The sequence below is a fragment of the Corylus avellana genome, chromosome ca2 (genome assembly GCF_901000735.1).
Source record: "Corylus avellana chromosome ca2, CavTom2PMs-1.0".
NCBI classification, from domain to species: domain Eukaryota; kingdom Viridiplantae; phylum Streptophyta; class Magnoliopsida; order Fagales; family Betulaceae; genus Corylus; species Corylus avellana.
The window spans coordinates 47,773,987-47,785,663 of NC_081542.1; the positions used below are offsets into that span (position 1 = coordinate 47,773,987).

Consider the following 11,677-nt stretch of genomic DNA (forward strand, 5'->3'; position numbering starts at 1 on the left):
ACACGTAACCACGAGCAGAGGAATCGATCAATCAATTTTTTGCATCACGCACAGTCTTGTCTTGGTGCCGTGCTACGTACGTAGGTTGTGACCAAGATTAATTGAACACCACCAATTACCCTTTGGCAGGGACGATCGATGCCAATATTTATGAGAAAAAACTATTTGAAATAAAATTGGTATGCTGTATATATGTGGTCCAATTTTTAAATTATTGTAAGGTTTGTATTACAGCTAACCCGTTCATGTATGTGTAAAATCAAATTTCCTTACTTAGTACATGGACCACCCGTACTTTATTCATGCATCCCATTCTATATAGTGCATGGTCCACACGAACTTATAATTTATTTATTGTTCTGGTCTAGGGTACGTAGAAGAAAATTTCCTTCTATCCAAAGTGAAAACTGAAAACCCAATAAGGGATTATATATGTATTAATGCATCTTAATTTGCTGAGATATTTGTCTTGTTCTCCGGTAGAAGATATAGAATCAAATCCTGTTTACGAAAACGAAAAAAAAAATTGTTGATACGAAATATATCCCTAAGGCCCAAACTCAAAGGCCCACTTCGAATAAGAGGCCCATGGGCCATGGCTTGCCAGGACATCAAGGCATTAAACCCCAAAGCTCAAGAAATCCTAACACAATCACTCCATCGTATTTGACCGCACTCAAGCGTGTAGTTATGCACCATATCGAAATGGTTGCATGCAAAATCACGTACCCTTATAATCAAGGGGGTATGATCACTCTCCAAACAACCCGATCTGGGAGTTACAACCCAAATCAGAGAGTAAGCAATTGAATATCTCTCAAAAGGAGTCTAAATACATAATATCCTATCTATTTAAACCTCCCATATTATCCCAAAGGATAATATCGATTTCAAACCACTCCCACGAATCAAGGGAGTCAAGTGAAAGTCCCACTAGAGTTCATTCACTTATCACAACCTCTATAAAAGGAAAAGTCATCCCATAATACAGATACGTAGGGCCGACAATTTTGACACGACACGCGAACCCGACACGGACATGACACGAAAAAATAGGTATTGGGTTTGGGCTTATCGGGTTCGGGTCGTAATCGGGTCTACCCGATTAAGACCCGGTAATTTCGTGTTTGGCAGGTCGACCCGCTAGACCCGAGTTTTTTTTTCTTCTCTTCTTCTTTCTTCTTCAGGATAAGGCAGAGCAGATCTCTGCCTCTCTCACTCGTCACTTGATCTCTGCTCGCTCTCTCTCTCTCAAGTGACAATCTCGGTCTCTCAGACTCTCCCTCTCCCTCCGTCTCGGTGTCTCCCGACTCTCCCTCTCGAGTCTCGGCTCTCTCTCTCTCAAGTCTCCCTCCTCACAGTCGCCGTCCTCACCGATATTTCCTGCCAAACAAACAAAGCTTTAGAGATTACTGGTATGGAGAATTGGAGATTTTCTACTAGTTTATAAACATAGTAAGGATGAGCACTAAACTAAATTTTCTCGCTTTGTCCCCCACCCCCTCCCCACCAAAAAAAAAAAAAAAAAAAAAAGGAAAAAGGAAGGAAAGAGACCTTCTTTCTCGGTCTCTACAACTGCAATGGCGTTTCACAAAGTCACAGACCCACAAAGCCCAAACCAAAACCAAGATCCCTAATCCTCTTGCTCTTACGAGCCATAGCCCTCTTGTTCCTTTCTCTTCCCTCATTTCCATAAATGGGTTCTCTTCATATATTACAATTTTTATTTTTTATTTTTTTATTTTTTTTTAATTTTATAGTTTAGGGTTTTAAGTTTTAACGGGTCATGTCTACCCAATTAGACCCAGTTATTTTAAACGGGTAAAACGGGTCGTGTCGGGTTACCCGGCTAATTTCATGTCATAATCGTGTCAAACCCGATTACCCGTTTAGCTAAACGAGTCGTGTCTGGGTATAGGCTAATCGTGTAACGGGTACCCGCAGGTCGTAATCGGGTCGTGTCAGGTACCCATTTTGCCACCCCTACAAATACGTACGCATTTCTTACTCTTATTATTCATTTTCTTATTTTATTACTCTTGTCATAATCAAACTCTCACTCAAGCATCGAAGGTGGTCGTGGTCTGTCACTACTGATCCTTTTTAATTATTAGCAGGCTTTGAATCAAGTTGCTACTAGGGTTGATAACTGTCTCAACAAAAATAAATAAAAATATAAATATAAATATAACTATTCACCTTAAATAATTATTATTCTCTTGACAAAATACCTCATAGACAAAATACACATTGATAAAACCATCAGATCCATCGTTTTGGTTGATTTTGAGACTCCTATGTTGAGGCTCAGAGGTGAGTAAGAATTCAGTAGTGAGTAGTGGTCATTAGGTTAGAATTAATGGAAAAGTTCATGGGATTGATTTGAATTAAAGGTACGGTGTTTTTATCTCCATTGTATTTGGTGTTTTAACATGATGTATCAAATTTCTATTCAAAGCTATAAAAATGAGTTTTACACCACATCCTAATAGAATGGACTCTTAAGAGAATAGAGAAGACTAACCCATTGCGTAATACATGCCACCAATAGATAGATCTTCAATGAACAAATCACAATGACATTGAGAAAATGTCAAAGCAGTTCCTCTAATTTGCATTTTTATAAAATCAGTCTCTCTCTTATTTGAATTTTATAGAATAGACTCATGTGTTTTGCGTTTGTATAAAAATAGCCATTTCTTTAACATTTATAATGGAAGTGAATGTCACATGTCCACTTAAACACCTCAACACGAGTAAAGTTAAAAGTTTATCTTGTGTCACTTCAAAAATACGATAATTTTTAAAATTACTATTTGATCAAAATTTAATAATAATCAATTATAAACCCAGTATTAATTTTAAAATACACATTATTTTTGAAGTGACACAAGAAAAACATAAAAGTGACTTCTAGCATTACTCCATCAACACTAATAATATATTGACACATTGTAATTCAATCTAAAATTAAAAATCGGCACTGAATAAAAAATAAATTCAAAAGCAAGAAAATAAAGGTGGGCTGGCAGTTGGCCTCCCCATCACAGAGGAGTGGCCCCTCTCTTTAAAGGGAGGCTGCCCCTCATCTGGGGCAGCCATCCCTTGGCCACACCAGACGTGATGACAAAACTTAAGCCCAACTTGATCTTCGGCACGTAATGGAAACAATAATTAAGGCTCCATTTTCGATGTAAAATGTTTTTTTATTGGAAAATAGTTTTAACAAAATCATTTTTAAGGACAAACTCAATTACAACATTTAAAAAGGGAAACCATTTTTCGAAATTAAAGAAGCTTCTTTTGGTGTAACTAAAAATATTTTTAATTTGACTATTATTTTCGATCATACCAAACATTAAAAAATACGAAAATTATTTTTTAAAATATTTTATACCGAAACAGCCTTAGAAGCTTGCTCCATACTTGGGTTGAGCTTGAGTTGATATATACAATTGGCCTGCTCAAGATGTGGCGCTTTCTCAACCCTACTCCTCTGTTTTACTCTTAAATGGCCCAATACAGAGCAGGGCTATCTTTGAGATAACACATTAGCTCTGCATATCAATTTTTGTGCCTGGAAATTTTGATAAAAGCGACTAAACAACAAGGAAGACGTACGAAACAGCTTGGAGCTTTTGCTAATTTAGCACTATGAGCATCACTTAACTTAGTTTAGGAATTCTTCAATTGTTTGAAAGCGAAACAGAGTAATTACAAACAACATGAGTTACTTGTAGTACTCATTGCTCACAAACTTCCAAAGAAGTAGACCTTAATACTGGTAAAAAAGTGTCTAGCTCAAGTAACATGTGATCAATGCCTGGTTCTCTCTGCATCAGGTTTTTTGCTGGAGAGCGTCTAGTCTTAGTAGATTGAGAGTGGGATCTGTTGTGTTTCTGCTGTTGACTGTTGTTTGAGGCGTAGAACTACCGTTGAGTTGCTGCTGAATTGTTTTGTGTTCTTTGTTAGTGCTCGGCATTTAATTGTTTCTGTTGTTTTTGTAAGTTAATTGCTCATTTTCTGAGTAGTTGGTTGATGTAGAGGGTTTATTCTGTTCTTTCTTCTGGGGCTGGCTGTTGATTGTAGTAAGATATTTGTTGTTGGCATCAGGGGTTCTAGCTTTTTTAGCAAGAAAGAAGAAAATTGAAATTTCTTTTTTAGATCCCAAACAACACTTAGAGAAGGATGAAAAATACGTGATTGATGCAATTTATTACCAATTTTAATAAAACTTCACAGTAACTACAAAGCAGTCCAGCACACAAAAGCCGACGGATCCTCATTACAACGTTAGCTAGGGTATCACCAGCAGCGATAATTCATTGGTGAAGGAAATCCTCAAAATAGTTGGACACGTACTAAGTTGTGGGTTTGACTCTCTATAAACATGCCTTATTAGTATTTGTCGCATTGAATCTTACTGATGTCCTTGTGGGTAGGGGCGGAACTATGTTTTCCTCCAAATTTTTAAAAAATTCTCTTCGAATTTTTTTTTAAATTAGAATATGCCCCTCCCACCCCCCGAAATTTTTTTATTCAGACCCCCCCCCCACATAAAAAAAAAAAACTATGATTGCTAGTTTCGCTTGATGGTTTCAAACTATAGCTCAATTGGTCTTGAAATAGTGTTTGCGGTTCCTGCCGTTTAAGCATCACCTGAACAATTTCTAGATGGCAAGTGCTACCATGATCACGCCCCGATAGACTAGTCACAAGGTAATTAAACCACACAACCTTTGGCAGGGACGATGCCAATGTTTATGACAAAAGTGATTTTTTTTTATTAGAAGAAAGTAGATAGAACAATTTTGTAATTAATTTAAGTTTTAAGGGAAAATTACAGTTTATTCCCCATAAAGTTGAAAGCGTTTTTCAATTCGAACACTAAAGTTTCAATTTTTGCAATCCACCCCCTCCCCAAAGTTCCAAATTTTTGTAATTTGACCAATTGTATCCAAAACTTCTCATATTGTCCCTAATTTTATTTTTTTATTTTTTATAAAAAAAAATTCGGGGTGGCTAAGCCATCTCGCCATTTTTGTACCCACAAATTTGTTTTTTTTTTTTCATAAAAAATTTTTTTAAAAAAAAAAATCAGGGGCAATATGAAAATTTTGGGATAATATTGATCAAATTGAAAAAAAAATTGAAACTTTGTGGGGGTGGATTGAAAAAATTAAAACTTTGATGTTCGAATTAAAAATACTATTAACTTTAAAGAAGTAAATTGTAATTTTTCCAAGTTTTAAATTGTTGAGCTCTCAGTGAGCACTTGGGCATTTTAGCCAGCCCGATGCGGTGCTCTAACCCATTGCTAATCCATACCACCAATAGATCGTCAATTAACTAATAACAATAATAATAAGGAAAAAAATATTTGTATCTGATTTAAATTTTATAAAATAAATCATTTGGTTTGCTTCCGTATAAAAATTCAGGAAAAACATCACTTAATATTTGACCATTCATTCCTTTTTGCAATCACAATCTTGATTTTTAAGGGGAAAATTCATTTTACACCACCTGAAATTTTAGGTGTTTTTTCAATTTGAACCCCAAAATTTAAAAATTTGCAATATACTCCCCTGTTGTTTTAAAAATTTTCAATTTAAACCTTCTATTACTAATTTCCATTAACTTGGACGGAAATTTTTTTAAAAAAGCCTGAGGGTAATTACGTAATTTCATATATTTTCGTCCAATTTGACGAAAATTAGTAACAGAAGGTTTAAATTGAAAATTTTTGAAACATTAGAAGGGTATATTGCCAATTTTTAAACTTTGGGGTTCAAATTAAAAAACTCCTGAAATTTCAAGAGGTAAAGTGAATTTTTCCCGATTTTTAAAAAGTTGTACCATCAAATCGTTATATTTTTAACATGTGCAATGTAACACCTATTGCTAAAAGATAAAGCCAAACAGTCCCTATAAAAATTCAGGAAAAGCTTCACTTAATATTTGGCCATTCATTCCTTTTTGCAATCATAATCTTGATTTTTAAAAAATTGTATCATCAAATCGTTATGTTTTAAATGTATGCAATGTAACACCTATCGTTAAAAGATAAAGCCAAACCGTCCCTATAATATTTGTCTGCAGTGCCACGTCTGAATTAAAAAAATCTTATTTCGCAATGATTTGTAACATTTTGAGTTAGCTTTCCAATGCTATTAGTTTCACCTTAATCCGATATTTGAGCTGAAAGTTGTGGGCAAAATACTAAGACGTATGAAAAATCTAAAATTTAATCAAATCCGATTTTAACTCCAATTAGAGAAATTCTGATTTAATCATTTCTTTGATTTGATTAAATTTAATCCCATCATATAGGTCATCTATGATGAATTATGATTGATTAATTTAAGCTTAACCACATCTTCTAGGTTTTCTTAAAGTGTGTTTTAAGCCCAAAATTAATGATATTTCTTATATCTTTATTAAACACCTGAAAACACTAAAACAACACAAAATCAAACAAATAACCTTGCTAAGGAATTAACATATGCGAGTTAAAGGACTTGAATATACAACATTCGGCGCTTATCAATTCCTTTTTGCAATCGTAATCTTGAATTTTTAAAAGTTGTATCCTCGAATCATAATCTTGATTTTTAAAAAGTTGTACCACCAAATCGTATTGTTTTAAACGTGTGCAATGTAACACCTACCGTTAAAAAGATAAAGCCTATAGTATAAGTCCAGTGTCACCCCCCTTATCTTTGTGGGCCCAGATTCTCTCTGTTTCAAAGAAAATAGAAAAGTTTTCACTTGTATTTTTGGACCGCCATTCCACCGTCGAAGGTACGTAGGAGAACAGAAATAATGGAAGATCCTTCTCATCCTTGTAGACGTGGTACTCCAGCTCACAAAGATCCAAAAAAGTGGACTATAATGACATGTGAAGATGTATTTTCAGAACGCAAAATCATAGTGCACCACGTGTTTTATATGGGAAAGATACTGTAAGCTAGCGGCGGAGCCACATTGGTGGTCACGGCCCCTACGTGGGATTTTAAAAAAAAAAAAATCTACACCCCTTTAAACTATTAAGAGAAAAATATATAAGCGACCCCTACGTGAAATTTTTTTAACTCCTCCATTACTCCTTGGCTTCTCAAATCTCGTGCTTCAGCCTTCTTTTTCCTTTATTTGTCTCATTTTTCCTCTTTTCCCACCTTCTCCGCCAACTTCCTCTTTCTCTTTTTTGTTTTTTTTTGTTTTATTTTTATTTTCTCCTTCCCCACCATTCACTTTGTTTTATATTATTTACTTTATTTCTTTGTCTCCCACTATCAACTCTCTTTCTTTTGTTTTTTTTTTTACTCCCTTTCTCAAGCTTCCGGCTTCTTCTCTCCCTTTTTCTTCTCCCACTGTGGTTTAGTCCCTCTCAATTTCTCAAATCAAATACTCTCTCAGGTTTCGACTTTATTAAATTAAGGCTTTTGGTATGTAAATTTGATATTAATTTATTAGAGTTTGATCCTAAATTGCGTCATCACATATGAAAATATGATGTTAATCAACGAGGTGCAAAATAACTCAATACATATCACACTTTTTGAGGTTAGTACTCTAAGTTAAATTCTTAATCTAAGTGGTCTTGTAATTTGAATATTTTTGTTATTAACTATTGAGAATATTGGTTGTTAGAATTTAAACATTTAACTGGAGAATTTGACACAATTATAAGCTCAATTCATCATTGTATTTAAGTACTAGTGATTAGAAAAAGAAGAAAAAATAGAAAAAAAGTATCAATTCATTACACTGCAAAAAAAAAAAAAAAAAAAAAAAAATCCTAATAATCAAAAAAAAAAATTAAAAAAAAAAACTTAAGAAAAATAATGCCCACTCAAATAATAAGTGGGTTATTGTAACAAGTCCATCTATATATGGACGGTTAGAGGTCATTAAGGTATACTAGAAAAGTCAAAAAGTTCTTGAAAACAACTACTCAGTCAAGTGTTTGATATTCGAGCACGTGACATAAAACTTTGTTTGATCACGTTCATACTAAGGTAAGAGAAGGTCACACACTTTATGCATGTCTTTGGAATAGTCAAAGAAAAAAAATGAGTGGCTTTCGTTTTACAACACACTCGTCGAACGTGTTCCTCGTTTTTCTAATGCTTCCTTTCATTCGTGGAGTTCGTACGTATACGTTTGAGAAAGAGAAATATTCTGTCCTCTATAAGAAACACATGTTCATCTCCAACAACTTCAAGCAAACAAAACTCTCTCCCTCGTACACACATACAACTCGAAACTAATGGCTTGTAACATGCGAACTCGTGATCTTCTTACAGGACACTTGATCGTTAAGAGAAGAACTGGCGATTCCTCGGTGGTTCGTGCAGTAGTTGTTGATCGCAACATACTGGTTAAGAACACCCCGGGGTCGAGCAATTTGATCATGAAGACATTGACAAAGCCGCAGGTTGAAACTGTCGACATGGATGTCAGTAAAGGAAGATTTGGGAGGTTTGGTGGGAAGTACGTGCCAGAGTCATTGATCACTTGTTTGGCCGAGCTTGAAGCTGAATTCAACTCGGCTCTACGTGATACTGCCTTTCAGGTTAATTTATATTAAATTATCACTTATCTTAAAAGTTTAAGCAGATAATACATAAAATATTTAAATAAATGACGGGGAGACTGAGTATACCATATTAAATATAGGGAAAGAAAATGCTAAATTGACTCTTCATGCAAAAATGAAGTTTTTTTATTGGTCATGGATGTATTGCAGGCAGAGCTTGCAACAGCGCTAAGAGACTACGTTGGGAGGGAGACGCCTCTATACTTTGCGGAGCGGCTCACGAATTACTACAAGAATAGTAAAGGAGAAGGGCCAGAGATATACCTAAAAAGGGAGGATCTCAGCCATGGTGGAGCACACAAGATCAACAACGCCATCGCTCAGGCAATGATTGCCAAACGCATGGGCCGGAAATGTGTCGTGGCGGCCACCGGTGCCGGGCAGCATGGTGTCGCAACCGCTGCTGCATGTGCCAAACTTGGTTTGGAGTGCACCATCTTCATGGGCACCAAAGATATGCAGAAACAGTCTTCTAATCTGCGCTTGATGAAGCTTCTGGGTGCTACGGTATATATATATTGCTTCTTTTAGCTCCAAAACTCTCCTTTATTTATGAACTTCACTTAAATCTTTTCATTAACAAAAAGGAGTTAATTAGGATTTGAACTCATGACATTTAAGTGGACCATATTAAAGGTGAATCACACACGTTCAATTGACTGTCACTATCAAAACACATCTTAATTAATTAAAAAAATCAATTATTTATATGTGGATACTGTTGTCGTAGGTTGAATCCGTTGACGGAAATTTTAAGGATGCAAGCTCCGAGGCGCTCCGGGATTGGATGGGAACCATGGAAAGTAGCTACTACCTGACAGGAACAGTGGTCGGGCCCCATCCACATCCAAGCATGGTCCGGGAATTCCAATCAGTGATCGGAAAAGAGACAAGGAGGCAGGCAATGGAGAGGTGGGGTCACAAGCCTGAGGTGTTGCTTGCCTGTGTAGGGAGTGGCTCCAATGCATTGGGTTTGTTCCATGAATTTGTTAAAGATAAGGATGTGAGGTTGATTGGAGTTGAAGGTGCTGGGTTTGGCCTGGAGAGTGGCAGCCATTCTGCCACTCTGGCTAGAGGTGATGTAGGAGTTTATCATGGAGCCTTGAGCTATTTGTTGCAAGACGAGGAAGGCCAAATTGTTGAACCACACTCTATTGGTGTAGGGTAAGTACATATTACAAATATTTTATACTTTTTATCAAGTACCCCCGCTAACACCCCCCTCCCCCCAAAAAAAAGGCTTAGGGTCATCTTATTGCACTACAATAAGAGCCAGTGTGAGAGGTTGTACGGTTCCATCGATTCGAGTAAGTCTGGACCGGGCTATTTGAGCCGGTAGGACTTGAATAACCTCTCAAATGAAGCTTCTCTATTAAACGGGATTTGAATTCATTTATATTTATCTAACTGTTAAAATTAATGCAGGCTTGAGTATCCTGGAGTTAGCCCAGAGCTGAGTTATCTTAAAGACACAGGACGTGCAGAGTTCTACACTGCCACAGATCAGGAAGCTCTAGATGGTAAGCAACAACGCAATTATTTGGATACGGATCTCTAACAATTTGAACAGTAATTTTGAGACATAATTCTGAGACAATCTATATAGGATCCATCTGTTCGGATAAGTAATTGGACAACCCAAAATTCATTTGGGCAAATAGGCCTCATACAGGTTCTCACAATTAAATGCTCAAATTACAAGTCCTTTGGACAGAACAGGATCCTTTCCAATCCATTATGAACTAGAGAATATTTGGTTCATGACTAAGATTTATTCTCAGAAATCCTATAGCTATTTATGGGACACATATCCCCTAATAAAAATAATAATAAAATATTATTTTAAATAAAAAAAAAAATTAATAAAAAAAATTGAAAAAATAGAAGGGAAGGTGACCCTACCTGGCTTTAAGCCACCCCCCCTTCTTTGGCTACCCCTATGATGGCCAACCACACCCTTCTTTTTTTTAATTTTTTTATTAATTTGTTTTTTAATTTTTTTTATTTAAAATAATATTTTATTAAAGCCACCCCTACCCAAAATGGCCCTTCTTTTTTTTTTTATTAATTTGTTTTTTAATTTTTTTTATTTAAAATAATATTTTATTATTATTTTTATTAATGGGATATGTGTCACATTTGTAGCCATAGAATTTTTAAAAAGAAATCCTAACCACGAATTGGATATTCTCCAGTCCATAATGGACTGGAGAGGATCCTATTCCCCTTTGGACAGCAAATTGCTTGGATCCCGGTCCCAATTATTCTATAAGAGATTTTATTTTTATTATTATTTTTTTTAAGTATTTTTGAAAATTGATTTGGTTCCTATTGCTTTCAGCATACCAACTGTTATGCAGATTGGAAGGCATAATTCCAGCATTGGAGGCCTCTCATGCATTGGCGTTTCTTAATAAACTCTGCCCTACTTTGCCAGATGGCACAAAGGTTGTAGTAAATTGCAGTGGCCGTGGAGATAAGGATGTCGAGATGCTCTTCAATCACAAATTTCACTCAATGTAGCTAGCCTGTTCCCAATACTTGCAAATGTATGCAACAAAAAAATTAAAAAAATATGAATAATTAGGAACATATGTTTTAGAGCTTAGAAAATCTGAATAATTAGGTATGTTTTAGTGCTAGAAATGCTTGGAAGTAGTTCATACAGCACCGTAGTAAGAAGTCTCGATTGATATCATCACTTTCAGATAATGTAAGTGCTTTAATTCAATCTCTCTAGTGCCCTGATCCCAGATATGTTTGAGAGAGAGAGAGAGAGAGAGAGAGAGAGAGAGAGCCAAACAGGGAAGAGATGCAAAAGGTGCTTGAAAACAAATTCATTCAACTTAATAAAAGAGCAAGTACATTTGTTTATATGGGAAGAGAAAAAGCTCTTCAAATGTAACAGTTCCATGTGACAATAACACCCTAAACAAAACCCTACACAACCCCACTAAAATAGAAAAGAATTATTAATTGCATTATAAAGAACCTAAAACCAAATCCAGGAACGAAAAAAAAAAAAAAGATGAAGGCTCGAAGCCTATAGGTGGTCTCAACCATGATTGTAGTTTC

General features: G+C 35.6%; 1 protein-coding gene across 2 annotated transcripts; it reads left to right on the forward strand.

Moving 5' to 3' along the window:
• Positions 1-8,240: 8,240 nt before the first annotated feature.
• On the forward strand, positions 8,241-11,667 carry LOC132168657 (tryptophan synthase beta chain 1-like). Of its 2 annotated transcripts, none has more exons than XM_059579657.1 (5): positions 8,241-8,578; positions 8,753-9,109; positions 9,333-9,766; positions 10,028-10,122; positions 10,944-11,667. In XM_059579657.1, the coding sequence occupies exons 1-5, from the start codon at positions 8,273-8,275 to the stop codon at positions 11,123-11,125; spliced, it is 1,374 nt and encodes a 457-aa protein (XP_059435640.1). In that variant the 5' UTR covers positions 8,241-8,272; the 3' UTR covers positions 11,126-11,667. The 2 variants fall into 2 exon arrangements, with proteins under 2 accessions (XP_059435640.1, XP_059435641.1); XM_059579658.1 differs by having other exon boundaries at positions 10,963-11,058.
• The last annotated feature ends 10 nt before the right edge of the window (positions 11,668-11,677 follow it).